This window comes from Pan troglodytes, chromosome X (genome assembly GCF_028858775.2).
Source record: "Pan troglodytes isolate AG18354 chromosome X, NHGRI_mPanTro3-v2.0_pri, whole genome shotgun sequence".
NCBI classification, from domain to species: Eukaryota; Metazoa; Chordata; class Mammalia; order Primates; family Hominidae; genus Pan; species Pan troglodytes.
In genome coordinates this window covers 105,322,238-105,340,526 of record NC_072421.2, presented here as the reverse complement: position 1 = coordinate 105,340,526, position 18,289 = coordinate 105,322,238, and the positions used below count along the sequence as shown (strand labels likewise).

At 39.5% G+C, this 18,289-nt stretch overlaps 1 protein-coding gene across 4 annotated transcripts in view; it reads right to left on the bottom strand.

Annotated features, from left to right (window-relative positions):
* MID2 (midline 2) overlaps positions 1–18,289 on the bottom strand; it is a 108,223-nt gene that overhangs the window by 77,362 nt on the left and 12,572 nt on the right. For all 4 annotated transcript variants that reach the window (XM_016942892.4, XM_054676879.1, XM_016942890.3 and 1 more), the window contains exon 2: positions 12,860–13,575. In XM_016942892.4, the coding sequence (XP_016798381.1) occupies positions 12,860–13,519 (660 nt within the window). In that variant the 5' untranslated portion in view covers positions 13,520–13,575. The remainder of the gene's footprint in view (positions 1–12,859; positions 13,576–18,289) is intronic.

Below are 18,289 nucleotides of genomic sequence, written 5' to 3'. Positions count from 1 at the left end.
TATCTCTTTTCCAGATGAGTAGACTAAGAAAACTATTACACGTTCCTCAACTTATGATGAAGTTATGTTCCAGAGAGAGCATTTTCAACTTAAGAAATTTTCAACTTATGATGGACTTATCCAGATGTAACCCTAACATAAGTCAAGAAGCATACTGAACGCATATCACTTTCACACCACTGTCAAATTGAAAAATCGTAAGTTGAACTATGGTAAGTCAGGGACCGTCTGTAATTATTGAATGATTGCCAGACACTATGCCAGGCAATTTCATATATACTATTTAAAAACCATAACAATCCCACAAAGTAGAAGATGCTAGTATTTTACAAATGGGAGTACCAAGCTTCAAAGTGGAGTTAAAGTATTTTGCACAGTCATATTACTAGCATGTGCAAAACTAGGACTGGAACCCATGTATCCAGCCCTCAGTCACAGTTTTGCTGCAGTATTCCATGATTTTTTTTGTTTTTGATTATAATATTTTATATTTATCAGTAGGGTCCTTCAGGAAAAAAAGAGTATTTTGAGTGTGGAATTCATCAAAATCTAGCATTGTATCTCACAGCTTTCCTTCTTTGGCACCGAGGCTTCACCCACAAGAGAGGCAGGGCTTCAAAATGCAAAGCCTGACTGTATCAAGAGAGGACATCAGCCAGGCACGGTGGTTCACGCCTGTAATCCCAGCACTTTGGGAGGCTGAGGTGGGCAGATCGCTTGAGCCCAGGGGTTCAAGACCAGCTTGGGCAGCACAACAAAACCACATCTCAACAAAAAATGCAAAATTTAGTTGGGCGTGGTGGCATGCACCTATAGTTCCAGTGACTCAGGAGGCTGAGGTGGGAGGATCACTTGACCCCAGGAGGCAGAGGTTGCAGTGAGCCAGGATCACACCACTGCACTCCAGCCTGGGTGACAGAGTGAGACCCTATCTCAATAAATAAATATTTTAAAAAGAGAAGATATCCATTGCATATCATCGTTTACTGGTACATAGATTCTTTCAGGTACATATTAGGGGTACTTTGCAGATCTGTTGAATATAAGGTTGTTACAACAGTAGCCGGAATTCTAGCATGTTTTCAGTTGAGCAAGCTACTGTTTCCCATTCCTTATGTGAAAAAGAGTATCATTTCACTCTAGATTAATCATGGGCTTTTTTATTTCTCCCCACTCCCAAGTCTTTCAGCCCTGGTAGCTGCTTTTCCTCTAAGACTCACCCCAATATCTACTTCTCTCTCACCCACTATCCCAATACCCCATAAAGTCTGTTCCAAATGTAATACCCCAACTTACTGGCCCTCATTCTGCTAGCAGTCCTTCCCTTAGTCATGTTAAGTGCTACACTGCTATCTCCATTGTTCCTATGTTTTGTAGTTCAAAGTTAGTGCTTTTGAAAAAGTGGATGGGGGGATGTGGGGGAGAGAGGGAACATGAAGGAAAAGAAGAGATTTGTGTACTTGGCCCCTTTCTGTCTGCTAAGTACCTGTAGCTCCTTAATATCTTTGGCACTGTTCCCATGAATAGATGGATATATTCACGTAGATACACGTGTTTGCAGGCTGGGTAGTGTGATTTCACATTTTCTCAAACTGGATTATGAGGACCAGCTGAACCCTTGCTTCCCTTCCTGCCAGGTCTCTCTTGGCTTCCTTGGCTTTATTCTCATGGAAGTGATTTTTCACCATTTATTCTATTTTTCTTGTATTGGGGCACAATGTCTCCCCTGGCCTCCTTTAATCCCACTACCATCTCAATCTGTGGTCTTCTTGGCAAAGAAAAGGGGAAGGAAGAAGAATACAGGAAGCAATCATGGATTTGGACGTGATCTCTAAGCTAAATTGATGTCAGAGGAATAAAAAAAGTGGCAGTTCAGAAATTTAATACAAAAATGTATTGAACACCTACTCTGTTCAAGGTACAGTGACTTCACAGATAAAGAGGAAGTAAAATTAAGATGGGCCTTGAAGGATAAACAGAATTTTAATAGACAGAGATGCATGGGGGCAGGATGTTCCGGGCACAAGGAATGTAATGAGAAAAGTACAAAGAAATAAGACCATGAGCAGTGGGTGGCTCATACCTGTAATCCCAGCACTTTGGGAGACCGAGGTGGGTGGATCACCTGAGGTCAGGAGTTCAAGACCAGCCTGGCCAACATGGTGAAACCTCTTCTCTACTAAAAATATAAAATTAGCCAGGCATGGCGGTAGACACATGTAATCTCAGCTACTCGGGAGGCTGAGGCAGGAAAATCACTTGAACCGCAGAGGCGGAGGTTGCAGTGAGCCGAGATCGTACTATTGCACTCCAGCCTGGGCAAAAAGAGTGAAACTCTGTCTCAAAAAAATAATAAATAAATAAATAAATAAAAAGTATAAAGAAATAAAATATATGGCATATTCAGGGACTAGTAGTTTCATTTGGCTAGAACAGAGGGTAGAAAGAGAGTAGTGGGGGACGCAGCTGGAAATGGAGACCAAAGTCCTGTTATAAAGGTCTTAAGTGCCTAGATAAGGAGTTTGTAGTTTCTTTGTTTGTTTGTTGTTGTTGTTGTTGTTGTTTGCACTGAGGACTTACCAAAAGCTGTTGAGCAAGGTAATGGCATAATCAGCACTGCATTTAGGAGATTAACCTAGCAGCAATATGTGGGGCAGACTGAAATAGGAAAGCCCAGGGCAGGGGATGGGGGAAGGACACTGGTTAGAAGAAGGCTGCACTATTCAAGGCCGTAGGGTAATGCAAGTCTGGGCCAAACTGAGGATAATTGAAAGAAATGTGTTTCAGGAAAGGATTTGTCACTGTCAAATATGCGGAGAATGCAAGAAATATGAGGATTGATAAAAGGCAGCTGGATTTGGTAATTAGAGGTCACAGATGACCTTTTGAAAAGGTGTTTCAGTAGGATTTTGGAAGAATTTGTGAAATCCTGAGGTTAGAGTATGGTGTAGTGACAAAGTAGAGGCTGCAAGTCTAGACTCCTCTTCAAAAATTTGGCCATAAGGTGAATATAATAACTCCGTAGTGTGATGAAAGGGTCTAGCTTGAGTTAGGCAGTGGGAATTGGTAGTGAATCCAGTTGATAATTTTCTCTAGCAGTGGCCCAAATTCCTATCAATGGAAATTCCATGTATCACAAATGAATATATTGATATATTAGGCGAATATATTGATATATTAGGCAAATATAATGTAGATTGATGAACGCCAAGCAAATACAATATTAGAAATTTGTGTTTCCAACTGTAATGCATTTCCATTCAAACATGGAATTCCATGAGAATAATGTTTTTAACAAGTACCTCAACCTGTTGCAACACTGATCACAAAACTGATATCTCATAAATAATTCGCAGTACAGAGCAGGACATAGCAAAATCTCTGCTATGTGTTCCTCTTTTGTGGCCCAGAACTGAGACTCATGGCTTCTATAAAGCCACTGAAAACAAAAATTAGGGCTGAACACATAATTTGAGGTCTAGTTAGACTATGCGCCTTGAGTTACCATCACAAAATTATGGCAAATGGTTAGTTTGCCCCTAGCAATTTGCAGAATGCCAGCACATGTTAACAACACAGAGCTAGATCTGACAAGATGACTCTAATTTCAACCTTACTTCATTAATATGAAAATGCTTTGAAAAATAAATCTTTGGCTAATGAAAACACCATCTGTTGATGGCTTTTTGCCACTGTTTTCTTACAATATGAGACATAATTTGAGGAAAACACCGAACATTTACTTACTCATTTCCTATTCATTTACAAGGAATTAAAGCCTCCTCTCAAATTGGAATTTATTCTCAATAATGAACATATGCAAAGGGAAACAGAGAATTGAAGCGATTATGCAATCTAAGGAAGTCACTCTTCCTTATCATGCCTAGCACTGACGAGTCATTTAGAACAAAAAATTCTGGGCCACTCTAGGTTTGAATAATTTGATTGATTTGGCCAAGTAATTATCTTATCTGTACTCTGGCTGAGTAAACAAAGAGGGTGTGTGTGTGTGTGTGTGTCTGTGTGTGTGTGGATGTGTGTGTCTAAAATCTCTATATAAAAGTAAACATGTCTCTTCGTTGTTGTTCAGTTTTGAAATATTGGTGTGTTTTGCTCTGCTCCTGTGCAATGTAGTTAATGACTGGGCCAGGTTCCTTATGTTCAAGCCTGGTTAGTGCAACTTTCTCAGGACAGTTGAACCGTGACAGCAAGAGAGCCAAAGTGGCAGGGGAGATTGGAATGGAGATATCTGCTGGTAGGAAACAGGACAGGAGGTTGGCAGCCAGGGGGCAGGATGAAGCTCCCATTTCCTGCTGCAAGAGGTTACCTCTGGGTCTTTGTGTGCTTCCCTTTTATGGATGTTACAGAAGCCATTTTAGTTTATGAAACTGTGATATCTTCTTCACCTCCAGATGACTACATTATGCTAGCTCACACAAAATTGTACATGTGTCTAAACAGCACAAAGTAAGGGAAAGATTTGGCTGATTTGCATAACAGATTTTAAAAGGCCTCAGTTAGCTAAATTGGCAGTCTACACTGATTCCATTTTTACCCAAGTTTTATTGTGTTGTATAGATTAGGCCTCTTTGTGCTCTCTTATTCCCTTCCCAAAGAGGAAAATGTTTTGCCATCTGAGAAAGCTGGGCACAGGCTATTCTTCTTCCAGACAGCATCCCATTAACAGAAATGGCTTCTTCAACCCTCAAATAATTGCTGTTTTTTTTTTTCACTTCTCTAGACACAGATTATTTCAGGTAACTTTCTCATTGACTCCCTCAAGAAAACTAGGCATACATCAAGACACCACCTCTTTATTAAAGCGAGGTAGATTACCCCATTATGGCACAAACTGGACCATGATCTCCATTTGTCATACTCCATGAAGGCATATGTATTCACACATATATGAGCACTCCTACACACATCAACCTGACACAGTAAGTACTGAAGCCTAAAAGGGGGTGTAATCTGTATTAGTTCTATTGAAACATATCATTTCCACTGAAACATGGCACTGTCATAGAATGTCTGTATTCTCTCTTGCTGTCTAAAAGGTACAAGGGGAATATTATCTAAACCTAGACAAGATCCTGACTGCTTTTATGTGGGAATTGAACCTTGGGGTGAGCATAGGAAGGGGAGAAGTGAAATAGGGCAGAAAGGCCAATTCACCCCAAACCTGAGTCTTCCTGATTGACAGAAGACAACTTTATCGTTAAAAATAATCTGAGCCAGTGGCCCCATTACTATTCTTTGACATGCTCTTTTTTGACATCCTGTCTATGCACCAACATTTTCAGCTCTTCCAAAATCCAGAAGCCAGAATCTTCACATGCTTTTAGGGTCACAGTCTGCTTTCTTTTTTTAACTGCTTGTCTTAAAATACTTACTTTGCTTTTGCTTCAGTCTGTCACTTTATGTATCAATTACATATGGCCTCTCAACAACAGAACACGCCATCTGGTTCACAAACTGAAGCCCACACCCTTATGCCAGAATTTATTCTTTCCCCAAACATTTATTTGCTGTTGTATAGACACAGGCTACGTCCCAGAATGAGATGAAGGTGATATACTGGATGTATATCACATAGGTCTACTCTACTTCAGGTTTGTTAAAGAATAACCTGACCCTCAAGCCAGGTGAAAGACTTGCCATCTTTTCAAAAGGCTCTGCGATCATCCAGCTGAGACCCACACCTCCCCCACTCTCCTTATCAGAAATGCTGCCCAAACCTTCCCATATTCTTTTCTTTCCCCCATCTTCAGGTGCACAGCATGATTACATCTCTAGCTCAAATGGATACATTATTATTTGGACATTCTAAAAGTAAACCTGTACTAAAAACTTAAATCTAGTGTTTATTTTGATAACCCTCAGACTAGTGAGCCAAAGCCAACTCTACTTTCCTGGAGGACTCAGGGTTGTATTCCACTTGCACTATTCCTCTTCACTTCCTGCCTCTCATACACATCCCCCTCTTTCTCTTTCAACTTCTATTCCTTCATGCCTAATTTCTAGACCATGAGTGTTCTGCAAGGCTCAATCCTTGGCCTTTGCTCAGCTCACTACTGCATGGCTCTACCACCACGCTGAGGACTCCCAAGTCTATTTCTCCAGACCCAATCTTTCAGCCACTGGTAAAGCCTAAATTTTAACCCTTTCTAGGACACTTGCCCTTTCAGTTCTGAGAGACCCCCATGCTCTCTGTCCTCCAGATGTTTCAACAAACTCTTTTCTCCTGACTAGAGCACTCCCCTTCCCTGCCTCAACTCCTGTCCCCTAACAGGGCATTCAAAAACTCACCCAAATTCTATCTTGCTATTCCTCCTATGTTCTGTAACAGCCCCTGTTCTTCCACTGTCATTGCACTTACCACACCATCTCATAACTGTGTCCTTAATTATCTGCCTCCCCACACTAACCTGAGAGCTCCATCAGGGTTGAGGCTGTGCTTTCTTAATCACTGTAACCCTAATACCTATCCTGGTGCCTGCCACCTAATAGATGTTCAAGAAATGTTTGATGAATGAATGATTGTTAAATGACCCACAATCACATCAGACTCAAATCTAAAGTCAAAGCATCCCCAAAAAACTGCCACCCCTTCCTAATTTCATTTTTGTCCTCCTCAATACCACCATCCTTCAAGACATCTCCACCTCAAAAGTCCTTTTTAATTCATTCTCTTCACGGTGTATAATCATCATAGTCATTCACCAAGTTTTGTCAATTCTTTCCGCATGGACTCTCTCCAGTTTGGTCCTTCTTCTCCAATAAATTCACTCATGATTCCCTGTTTTTGAACTCAATGATATCCTTTCCCTGACCCCTCCACTGTGCTTCAGAGCATCCTGTGCAAACCTCTGTCATGGCACTTACCATACTGAATTGGAATTTCCCACTTGTCTATCTCCCCTACTAAGTTCAAAGTCCCTTTAGGGCTGGGATTGTGCCTTATTTCCTGTGTCCCAGCTCCTACCACAGTGGTCAAAGTGTTTAGTAAACAAAGTGAATGTTCATTAATTGTTTGTTAAATGAATGAATGAATCCCTAGCCTAAATCTCTGATGCTACGGTTTAAGTTATTGTCAGTTCTAGCTTCATGTGAGACAAAGAATAAGGCATTACCTCATTATATCAACCTTTCATGAACTTGAAGGCCATTATCACATTTTTCCCTTTAAACCTCACTTCTTTGGGTTCAGTAATTCTTGCTTCCTTGATCTTTCCTCACCTATATTATATTTCTGTAATATGTTTCTTTGCCCAACAATAACAGACAGGATTTCTATCCACCCAAGAACAATCTCTGTGTCAACATTTTGTAAATTGTTCTCAAACAAATGATTGTTAGCTCCTTTCAAATATTGGTGAAGAGAAAACTTGAGCCAAAAGAAATAACAGAAAAACAGAAAGATAAGGGTACAGATAATAGGAGTATCTACTTGCTAAACTTGCTCTCAAACCAAAGAAACAATGGAAAACATCTTCCAAAACAGGGTCCTGTTAATAATAAATGAGTTCAGAGACAGAGAAATCAATATAAGTCTTGCAGAGAAAAGAATAGGGGTTCAAATGAGTCTTAGTGCACAGTTTGGGTAGAGATGAAATAAAATGTATTTTATCCTCATACACACATGAAATATGTACAGATTTACACATATTGTATGTGATGGGGAGCAAGTCTGGAACAGTTAAGAGACCACAGAGAAGGCAGATCTACAAGCAAGAATGATTTTATGAGCATTGAGTTGAAGGCTGGTTTAGCTGAGAAACCTGTCAGATACTGTCCCCAACCCCACACACACATGTTCACCACCATTACCACCAGACCTTAAAGAGCATAAATCTGGTCTCAAATGTTTTGTTCTTATTATATTTAGCTACTGTGATTTAGTACCTGACTGAGAGTGAGAAACAACATTTTTCTTTTCCCTCACCTATGGTAACCCACCCTGGCCTCCATTGAAGATTTTTCTTATCATGCATATGTTTGATCTGGCTCATTTATTAGATTGATCCTTAGCCTCAGGATGGGTTCTGCTGAGGCTCTAACACTCCCTAGGGTGACAACAGAAAGCTTACCTTACACTCATGGCCCCCTCCTACCCAAATTATCAGAAGATTTACACACTCTCACATCTTCACATACAATGATACACATTTTATAGATATACTTTCATACACAGACACAGAGTCATTCTCAGCCACATATTTATGCAGGAATATACACACTCATATACAGTGATGCATACATGTGTATGCAAATATACTCTCAACCTAGTCTCTCATAAATATACTTCACTTTCTTTCCCTTATATTTATACTTACACTGGTTGAGAAATAGTCATATGCCCATTAGTACATTAGTTGAGAGGGTATCTGTCTTGGCAGACAGTAGTGGGTGTCAAGTGGGTGAGTAGATAAATGGGAGAAGGTGGTGACTGAGTGAGAATGGGTGGGTGGATGACAGAGTGACTGAATAGGAAGAAGGACAAGTAATCAACTGTGATAAGATTCTAGAGCACTATATTTTCCAACCTTTTAACTCTCATTGTGGCGTTCCTTTGAACATCCTCCAAGTCTCATATCTCCCTTCTCATTGTCTGGCAATCATTAGCTTTCTCTGTCCCAGTCTTGCTTCGAGAGAGAGAGAGAGAGAGAGAGAGAGAGAGAGAGAGAGAGAGTGTGTGTGTGTGTGTGTGTGTGTGTGTGTGTGTGTGTGTGTTACTTTCCCATGATAAAAGGCTTACTCCAGTGCTGGGTAATATTTTATAACAAGATCCCTGATATGTAAATGTAACTGCATTTAAGAATTATTTGTAGTAATGAATTTGTGGAAATGTAATGAGAAAAAGAAAATGTGCTTGTTTATTCCTTTCAGGAAATTCCTCTATTCCCCCTGGTTTTCATCAGCTATATTTTTGGCAGGCTGTGGGCATGGAAATGTGAAGACATCACTCTCAAAGAGAATTATAATAATCACATCTGATTTATACAGATGTCACCATAGGGGTAGGCAGTTGGAAAATCCAGTGATCAAAATGAATAGGCACTTAAAATTAAGGACATGCCATACTTTTGCTAGCACTCTGGTTTTGAACATTGTCAGTAGTTCACAGGAGATCTTTTTTCAGACTTTCAGGGTATATATAATGGCAAGACAGATTTATATCTTCTAAGATGAGATCCAAAGCAAGCTATAGGCACTGGTATATTTCCTGCAAATCCATTATGAAGACTGAATTCATTTGGATTTCTTGAGCAAATACTATGTGTACTAGAAACTAAGGAGAATACTAAAGAAATACAAGACATTATTTCTGACCTGAAGGAGATTATGACGTAGCTGTGATGTTTTGGAGTGGTCTTATGGGGTTTGAATTATGCATTAAAGAATACGTAGGATTTGTAAACGGGCCAAGAGAAGAACACTAGTGACAGTTAAGAATCAGAAAAGAGAATGGTATATTTTGCAGACAGTTAGGAGGCTCACTGGGGTAGATGAAGGTAGCATGTTTTAGAGGAGTAGAGGGGAAAATACATGGGCAGCACAAGAAAAAAGTTGTATGGGACTTATAATATTGAGTTGAAGTCTATCAGCAATAGACAGTCACCGAAATTTGGCCTCTTTTATGAAGCCAAAATTTATTAAAACGATAACAACAATCTTTTATAAGGATGGAAACTCATGTGATAATGAAAATTCTAAAATATGAAGCCGTTTTATAGAAATGCCCCATATATCATGAACTAAGATATATATTGGGACTAGTGAGTGAAAAGTGAGAGGTGATGGAGAAAATAATTACTCTGATAGGACTTACTGCTCTAATAACTGTCGTGAATAAAAATATTATTTAAAATTGAATAATTAATTGAACTACTGGTAGCCTGCTGAAAGACATGTGTCCTGCGTCTCAACCCTATTGGTAGACTGGACAACTAAATAAGATCATGAAACTAAACTAAGTACCCCAAGCCCTCTAATCCACTTTGAGAACATGTTAAAAAGACAGGCTAGTTTCTGGTTATTCTGACTTTTCATCTATAACATAATGGTTTGTTTATTCTTTATTGAACAAATAAATATTAGAAGCCACTAATCCTAATCAGGGAGGTTCGTATATAAAAAGTAGTTACAAATGTCAACAGTGAAGTTCCAGAACCAAAAAGTAAAAATAAACCCTGTTATCAGATACTGGCTAGAAAGCCAACCTCCTAGATACAGGGGAAGAATGATAGTATGGGGAAGAATGATAGGGTATAGTATATATCTCCTACAGGACTCCTGTGCTTCTCTCAGGGCCAGGGCCAGGGGAATATACTCAGGCAGACTCTCCCATAGCTCCTGCCAGCCAACTTTCTCCCTTTCTCCTTGGGGAAGAATCAAGCAGACTAAGGGGGTAATCCTAAATGATTTTCCAATTTAAAATTAACCCAAAGAAGTGAGTATATGTGACACTAAAAGTCAGACTTCCTCTCTGCTTAACATGGAGAATTAATATTCTTTTACACTTGGCACCAAACCAAAGTGACCCCTCCAGCCCCGCAACACACACACAAGCAGTACCTCTCTCACCTCCCCAAAGTCCAAGATGTTTCAGACAACATAACGAACCACACAGTTGGGAATGATTCATTTTCCACTCTCCATCCAAAAATGAGTAAAAATAGTTTCCACTTAATTTATAATCAGAATTTTCTGCACATTTCCTAAAATATTAAAGGGGAACTATTCAAAATCTGGCTTTCTTTCTCCAAAAATTACCGATTAGTCACAGACTAAAATATATTTTGGTAAAATATGTCCATGTTCCATCCATCCCTGGAGATGAGGGCTATAGCTTCATGATGCCAAATATCTAATCAATCATCATGTTTTCGGATGTTTTCAAATAGCTAGTTTTCTGTAATACAAGCTTACACTAGCCAGTCTTTTTGTTATCTCAACAGTGCATATGGACACAGATTTTTCTGTTTGGAATATTTCTCAAGGCCAATGACTTATTATAGTCCCAACACCTGCAAATATTTGGCAGAGATTGTTCTGTCCTCTTCACATCCCCCACTCTTCCTATAACCCCGCTCCTATCTTTTGCCATTATACAGCTGTAAGTTTATACAATCTGTCCCTTCCTTGGTGTCATTAATCATTTATCTATGACCACGAAATGTACAGTTGTGGGAGCATAAAGTTAAGTTTCAAATCACATTTCATGGGGAAAACTTAGATCCAAAACAAAGTGGCAGCCGGCTACAGTACAAAGGATAGTTACTCAATCTAGAGGCTAAGTTCCAGTTCTAGCTTTCCCATTACTAATCATTTCTTTGATTTTGACCAAGTCACTTCATCTATCAAGGTCTGTTTATACAACTTTAAAGTAGAGAGCTTCGACTAGACCAAGTCAAAGGCCTAACATCTTATGAGTCTAAGAACTGAAGTTAACAAGATTATTTCCCTCTGCAGCCTTGATATGAATGAGAGTATCAACTTGAGTGAAATAAAAAAATTGAATTTGCTATACATTTATACATATCAGGTATAAATAATAACCAAAAGAGGCACAAACCATAGTCATTGTGACTACTCTCAATATTATTTGCAACAAATTACAGGACAAATATATCCTATTCTGAGTACTGCTACTCTCACCAACATTATACTTTTTACAGAAGTTACAATGAATCATCCACTGCACGGCAGGAGGAAAATCTCCATTCCCTTCTTGCCCTCCTTTTATCCTATCTGGGTCTTTCTTCTAGCTTGGCTTATGTACTCAGGTTCTATTTGGAGTGGTAATTTTACTATCCGTTTAAACATTTTATTTTTCTAGAATATCTGCTAAGTAGCTCCCTTCTTAAGAGAAATTATACAACATAGCAGACAAGCAATGGGAATAAAACAATTCGCTGGATCATCAGTGTAAGGTAGGAGGACTTTTTATGGGCACTTAGACTTGTACATACATATTATATGACACAACAACTTTAGAAAACTCTGTCCATTGAATACACATAAATGACTAGGAACTTGTAAGGCAGGAACTATAAACAAATGCTTCAGTTTGTAGCCCATAATAGTGAGCACTGTCACAAAATTTGATACTGGATTAAATATTTATTGCCTTCAGTTTAAATTGTTCATTCAGATATTTAATTATCCCTCCCAATTTCATGGTATACTGAAGTTTCTTCAGTTCTTTGTTTTGTTTTGTTTTGTTTTGTTTTGTTTTGTTTTGTTTTTAAAGGCAGGCTTAGAATTAGCCCTATGTTAAAGGCTTAATGGCAATTTGTAATGGCCAATGCCAAACTTTTGTTTCTTTAGTGTATTGAGTACACAAACACAAACATACAATAATGTCCTCCACAAAAATCTCTCACCTACCTAGATACACTCAGCCACCTCCACCCACACCTACACAGAGACACACCCTGCCTTCCCATTGCCATATACCTACATATGCAAATCGACACATATGCTAATTGTAGTACACGTACACAAGTACTCACATACTTAAAAGAAGAGGTGGAAAGATCATAGCAAAGATATATAATAAGCAATATGTCACTGACAGAAGATAGAGGGTGTGTTTCCCTGGATGAACTACTGGTGTTGCAGGCCATGAGCTGACTCCCCAAAAGTTAGCCAGAAGTGTGTGAATGCAAGAATGTTTATGCAACAGATGAGATAGGCTCCAGGAAGAGCTTGCAGGAGAGCAGGTTATTCCTCATGAGAACAACTTAAAGTTAACTCACTTGTCATATAGGAAAAGTCACCTATTTTATTAGAGAACTTGCTAACTGCATTTATGCGACAAAGTTGTATAGGGGATGCTCCCCAGATCCCTTACCTTGAGTTTCTCAAATCGATCATTCAGGGATGCGACCTGATGGTCTCGGTGACGACCCACCAGTTTGCATAAGGCACAGATCAATTGGTCATCAGATACACAGTACATGTTCACTTTCTCATTCTCATGGTCCAGGCAGGTGATCCCTCGAAGATGTGTGTCTGGCACTGGTTCCACCAGGCGGTGGCTGGTGAAAGGTTTCTTGTTGGGGTGCGTGGCCCGCAGGCAACGGTCACAGTAGGAGACCTCACAGGTGATGCATGTTTTTACTGCATCCCTTGGCGGGTCCTGCTCACAGAATTGGCAAGCAATTCGCTCGCTAGACATGGCAGTGGTGGGCCTGTAAGTCCTTTCCCGGCGGCTCTCACTAGGGGAATTGGGCCCACTGACTGAAGCCTTCTGGAAGCGATCAATAATGTTCTGCAGAGTCACATTCCTCTTGAGGCCATCCAGACCCCGGTGGTTCAGTGAGATAACATACCTGCAGGTAGGACACTGGAAAGCAGTAATGGGTTCAATGGATTCACCAGAGCTGCAGCTTGATACCAAAATGCGATGGGCACAGCTGAAGCAGAGGCTGTGAGCACAAGGGAGCAGAAGGGGGTCTTCAAACAACTCTAGGCAGATTGGACAGGTCAATTCAGACTCCAGTGTTTCCATCTTTAGTGAAAATAGTCCTCCTGAGGCATTAAGAACCACGGAGGCTGGGCTTTCACCTGCAAGGAATACAAAGCAAGAGTCATTAGGCATTTCCAAAGGAAAATGGATATAACACAATTATACACTAACCAATGGGTGCGTTTACGTGCTGGATTCCCCAGAGATGCTTAAGCAATAGAAAAGCAATTTGGGAACTAATCAGGAAGACTTTCTCCCCCTTCAAACCTTGTTTTAGACAAATGCCTATGTTTATTTTCATGCACAAATAGATAAAACCAAATGGCCACCTCTGAATCCTGATAGACTGATTAACATTACCATTCCAGTTCACAATATTTGCATGGATCATTCTCTCACATATTCTCCACTGACATCTCTTTTCCTAGACTAAGATAAGGCTGAGACCCTGCAAAATTCCCAATCTCTATTCTCCAATATTGTCCTCTATTTCACTTCAAGGTAAACTGTAGGGCTGCTTCTATGTGACATCCAGTGTAAGGAAAACAATGCCATATTTTAAAGTAACTCTCTACTTCCTGAAATGATTCCATTCTGAAAGCCTGCATAAAAAAGAGAGAGCTTTAGAAAAATGTAGCCCTTGGTGCAGGATAATAAGTTTTTCCTCAGAGTGTGAACTTGAATTACTTCTTATTATCACACATGGAAATTTCCGTTCCATTCTATTCCTAGTAAACTGAGTTACTTGAGATAAAAGATGATAGTTTTCACTTTCATCTTCTTCCCTCACCTTCAGAAACCCCTTCAGTTCATCAAGCTGAATGGGGAATGATTTCAAACTTTTCAACCTACTCAGCAATAGTTGCTGATCAATAATAAAGTCATATTGCCTTGTGGCTTCAGTTTGGTTTCATTACTAAACACCTGCTGAACTAGCACAAGCCAGCTATGAAGCTCACCTCCCATGTGTCTTTTCATACTTTCTAAAACATAACAGGATGCAAATCAATATCTAGATAGAAATTAGCAAAGTGCCAGAAATTTTAAGATCTGGTAACCTTCAATTTAGTGAGCATCAGTGAGTAAAAGAGGTCACCCAGCCGGGCACAGTGGCTCACGCCTGTAATCCCAGCACTTTGGGAGGCCAAGGTGGGTGATCACGAGGTTAGGAGGTCCAGACGTTCCTGGCCAATATGGTGAAACCCCGTCTCTACTAAAAATGCAAAAATTAGCTGGGCGTGGTGGCGCTTGCCTGTGGTCCCAGCTACTCGGGAGGCTGAACCAGAAGAATCGCTTGAACCTGGGAGGCGGAGGTTGCAGTAAGCCGAGATCATGCCACTGCACTCTAGCCTGGGTGACAGAGCGAGACTGCCAAAACAAACAAACAAACAAACAAAACAAACAAAAAAAGCCACCCAACTGACAAGAAACCAACCTCTTGGTAACTCTATCTATTTTTCCACAGGCATTTCTGTGCTGAACACACAGGTACCTAATTCTTAATTGCCTAGAGTCTTCCATTAATTAAAATATACACACATAAATATTCTAAGTTGTCTTTAACTAAGGAAAAATATAAAACATATCTTACTGACTGAAAATGTTAATCCTATGTATAGGAAAGAAAAAGGGCATCTTTCTTGCTTTTTTTTTTAACAAGGTGTCCCTCTGTCATTCAGGGTGGAGTGCAGTGGTACAATCTTGGCTAACTGCAACATCCACCTCCTGGGCTCAAGCGATCCTCCTGCTTCAGCTTCCTGGGCTCCGCCTCCTGGAACTCCAGGCGTATGCCACCAAGCCCAGCTAATTTTTGTTTATATTTTTTGTAGAGACGTGGTTTTGCCATGTTGCCCAGGCTGATCTTGAACTCCTGGGCTCAAGCAATCTGCCCACCACAGCCTCCCAAAGTGCTGGGATTACAGGAGTGAGCCACAGAGCCAAGCCCAAGAAAAGCATTGTTTGCTTTTGAGTAGCTTTTGTTCATTATCTTGTCATCATTGGAGACTCTCATCAGAGCTTGAAAATTTTGCTCTGCCATTGGTATTTGTTCAGATATTGTCACAGGATACATAAGTACTGAGTACAATTATACTTTATGCCTAAGTACAATAGATGTACACCTAAAAGCTGTTTCTAAATCAAACCTTTTAAATGCACTGAACTAACTACCTATTTAATGAAAATCTATATTAAATGAGGTTATAAAAGTGAAGAATCTTTTTGTAAATCAGTCACTCAGTTGGTTTAGTAGATTCAGATGTTTGTACAGCCAGTTTTTTTAAGTGAGACATGGTATTTTTCTTTTAGAATTTACAGGTGCTTGAAAGTTGTTGGCCAGTATTTTGTAGCTTATAACATCTATCAACGTTCACCCATACAGATGAAAAAGTAAACAATTAAAATGTACATACGTCATTGAATCTTAGAATTGGAAGAGACTTTTGAGAGATGAAGATTCCAACTTCCACTGACAGCAGGAATATTGCCTTAGAGAGCTCCATTTGATATATTACTCAGATTCTCAAATTCAACATGTCTATAAATGAACTTGTTGTGCTCCTCCTCACCTCCACAAAACAAAACAAACAAAAAACACCTGCTCCTCTTCTGATTTTCCCTGTCTGGTGAATATCACCATCCAAGCCTAGAAATCTAAGAGATCTCTCATCTACATGTTTTTATCACCTCAACCACTGGTGGCTTCCAGAACATTCTGTTTTATTTCACTTACATAGCTGTATTTCCAGCTAACTCTTCCTTCTCCTTGAGAGCATCAACTATTTTATATTTTCATTCACAGCACAAGTTTGTGCTTCACACAAACTGTATTCAATAATTGTTAATGAAGTATCACTTAAACTAGGAGTAAGAAGGGGTCTAGCATTCATTGAGCATCTCCTGTATTCTGAGTACTATGTTAAGCACTTTACACATTATTTCACTAATTCTTTCAGGAAACTTGTGAGGAAGTTACTATTACTGTATCCACCTTACAGTTAGGAAACTAGGGCTTAGAATCATTAAATAAATCAACCAAAAACATACATACCCAGAGCACAGGTCAGTATAATTCCAATGCCTGTGCTCTTTTCCCTACACCTTTATTTCAATCATCTCACCTCCTTCACTGAGGTTTATCTGGACCATTTACAAGACAGTTTTTTTTTTTTTTTTTTTTTGAATTCTGGAAATCTTTACTTTGGTATATTTAACATAGTTTATAGAGTTTTTTTTTTTTAACAGCATGTTTCTACGTCTATTTTTATCTCTCTCTGTCTCTCTTACTTTCTCTGAATCTGCCTATTTCATTCTGAGTTCCTTCCAGAATCATATCTCTGTCTTCTAGGCCCATCTCCACCTCACACTGCACTTCTATTACTATCTCTTCTAGAACTGTATGCCTGCATTCCTCAATGTCTGTGTTGGAAGCTACCTGGGTTGGTCACATATATTGCTGAAAGCCATGTCTATGTATGCTGAAAACTATATAACAACAATTAGAGTACCACAGCTTTCCTAAGGCTTAAGAGGGTGCCATATAAATTGTCCTGTACAGAGGAAAAGCTCTTAAATTTTGTTTGGAAATCTAAAATTTATTTCCAAGTCAGTGTGACACTTGAACCTCATTATGAAATTAAGCTTGGGAAAGCACGCTATGGGTCAGGATTGCTTTGGGTAAGGTCAAAATAGGATTTATTAACCGGGGACTTCTGAACTTCCTAGAACTGTTTGCAGAATGTGTTTGTATGTCATATATGCATTTTTCCTGGGGAAAGGGTTGCCCATAGCTTTCAAAAGATTCTCAAGAGTCTTTGAAAGAAAAAAACCCAATCATTAGTACTCTAAAATAACCTACCTTAACTTATTTCAGCTCTGTAAAGAATATTTTAAGATAGTTACTGCCTCTTGCTTATTTTAGCTTTTCTATACTGTTTCGAATCTGTTTGATTTTTAATTATCATATATTAACTGTTTTAGCCAATTTTCGGGAACTGAATACTTTTATCAACTTCTTCAGACGTGTTCAATCATCTCTAATTTATGAGGCTTTCTTCTTCTGGGTACTCCTAATATTTTAGAATCCTTTCAATTATCTCCCATTTTCCCTACCTTTCTGGTTATCTAAGCACCTGAACAATACCCTTTATGCGCATTGCCTCATTTACTTTTCACAACAACTCTCTAAAAGGTAGGTATTATCATTATTTAAAAAAAAAAAAAGTAGGCTGGGCGTGGTGGCTCACGCCTATAATCCCAACACTTTGAGAGGCCGAGGCAGGCGGATCACAAGGTCAGGAGATCGAGACCATCCTGGCCAACATGGTGAAACCCCGTCTCTACTAAAATACAAAAAATTAGCAGGCGTAGTGGTGCATGCCTGTAGTCCCAGCTACTCGGGAGGCTAAGGCAGGGGAATTGCTTGAACCCGGGAGGCGGAGGTTGCTTGAGCCGAGATCGTGTCATTGCACTCCAGCCTGGCAACAGAGCGAGGCTCCGTCTCAAAAAAAAAAAAAAAGTAACTTGTTCAAGGTCACACTTGTTTCTAAGTGGCAAAACTAAGAGTCAAACTTAGGATAAAACTTTAGAAATAAACCTATATATATCTATGGTCAACTGATTTTCAACAAGGGTTCCAAGACCATTCGATGGAGAAAGAATACTCTTTTCAACAAATGGTGCTTGGACAACTGGATATCCACATGCAAGAGGATGAAGTTGGAGTTCTACTTCATATCATTTATAAAAATTAACTCACAACAGATCAATGATCTAAATGTAAGAGCTGACACTATAAAACTCTTGGAAGGAAAG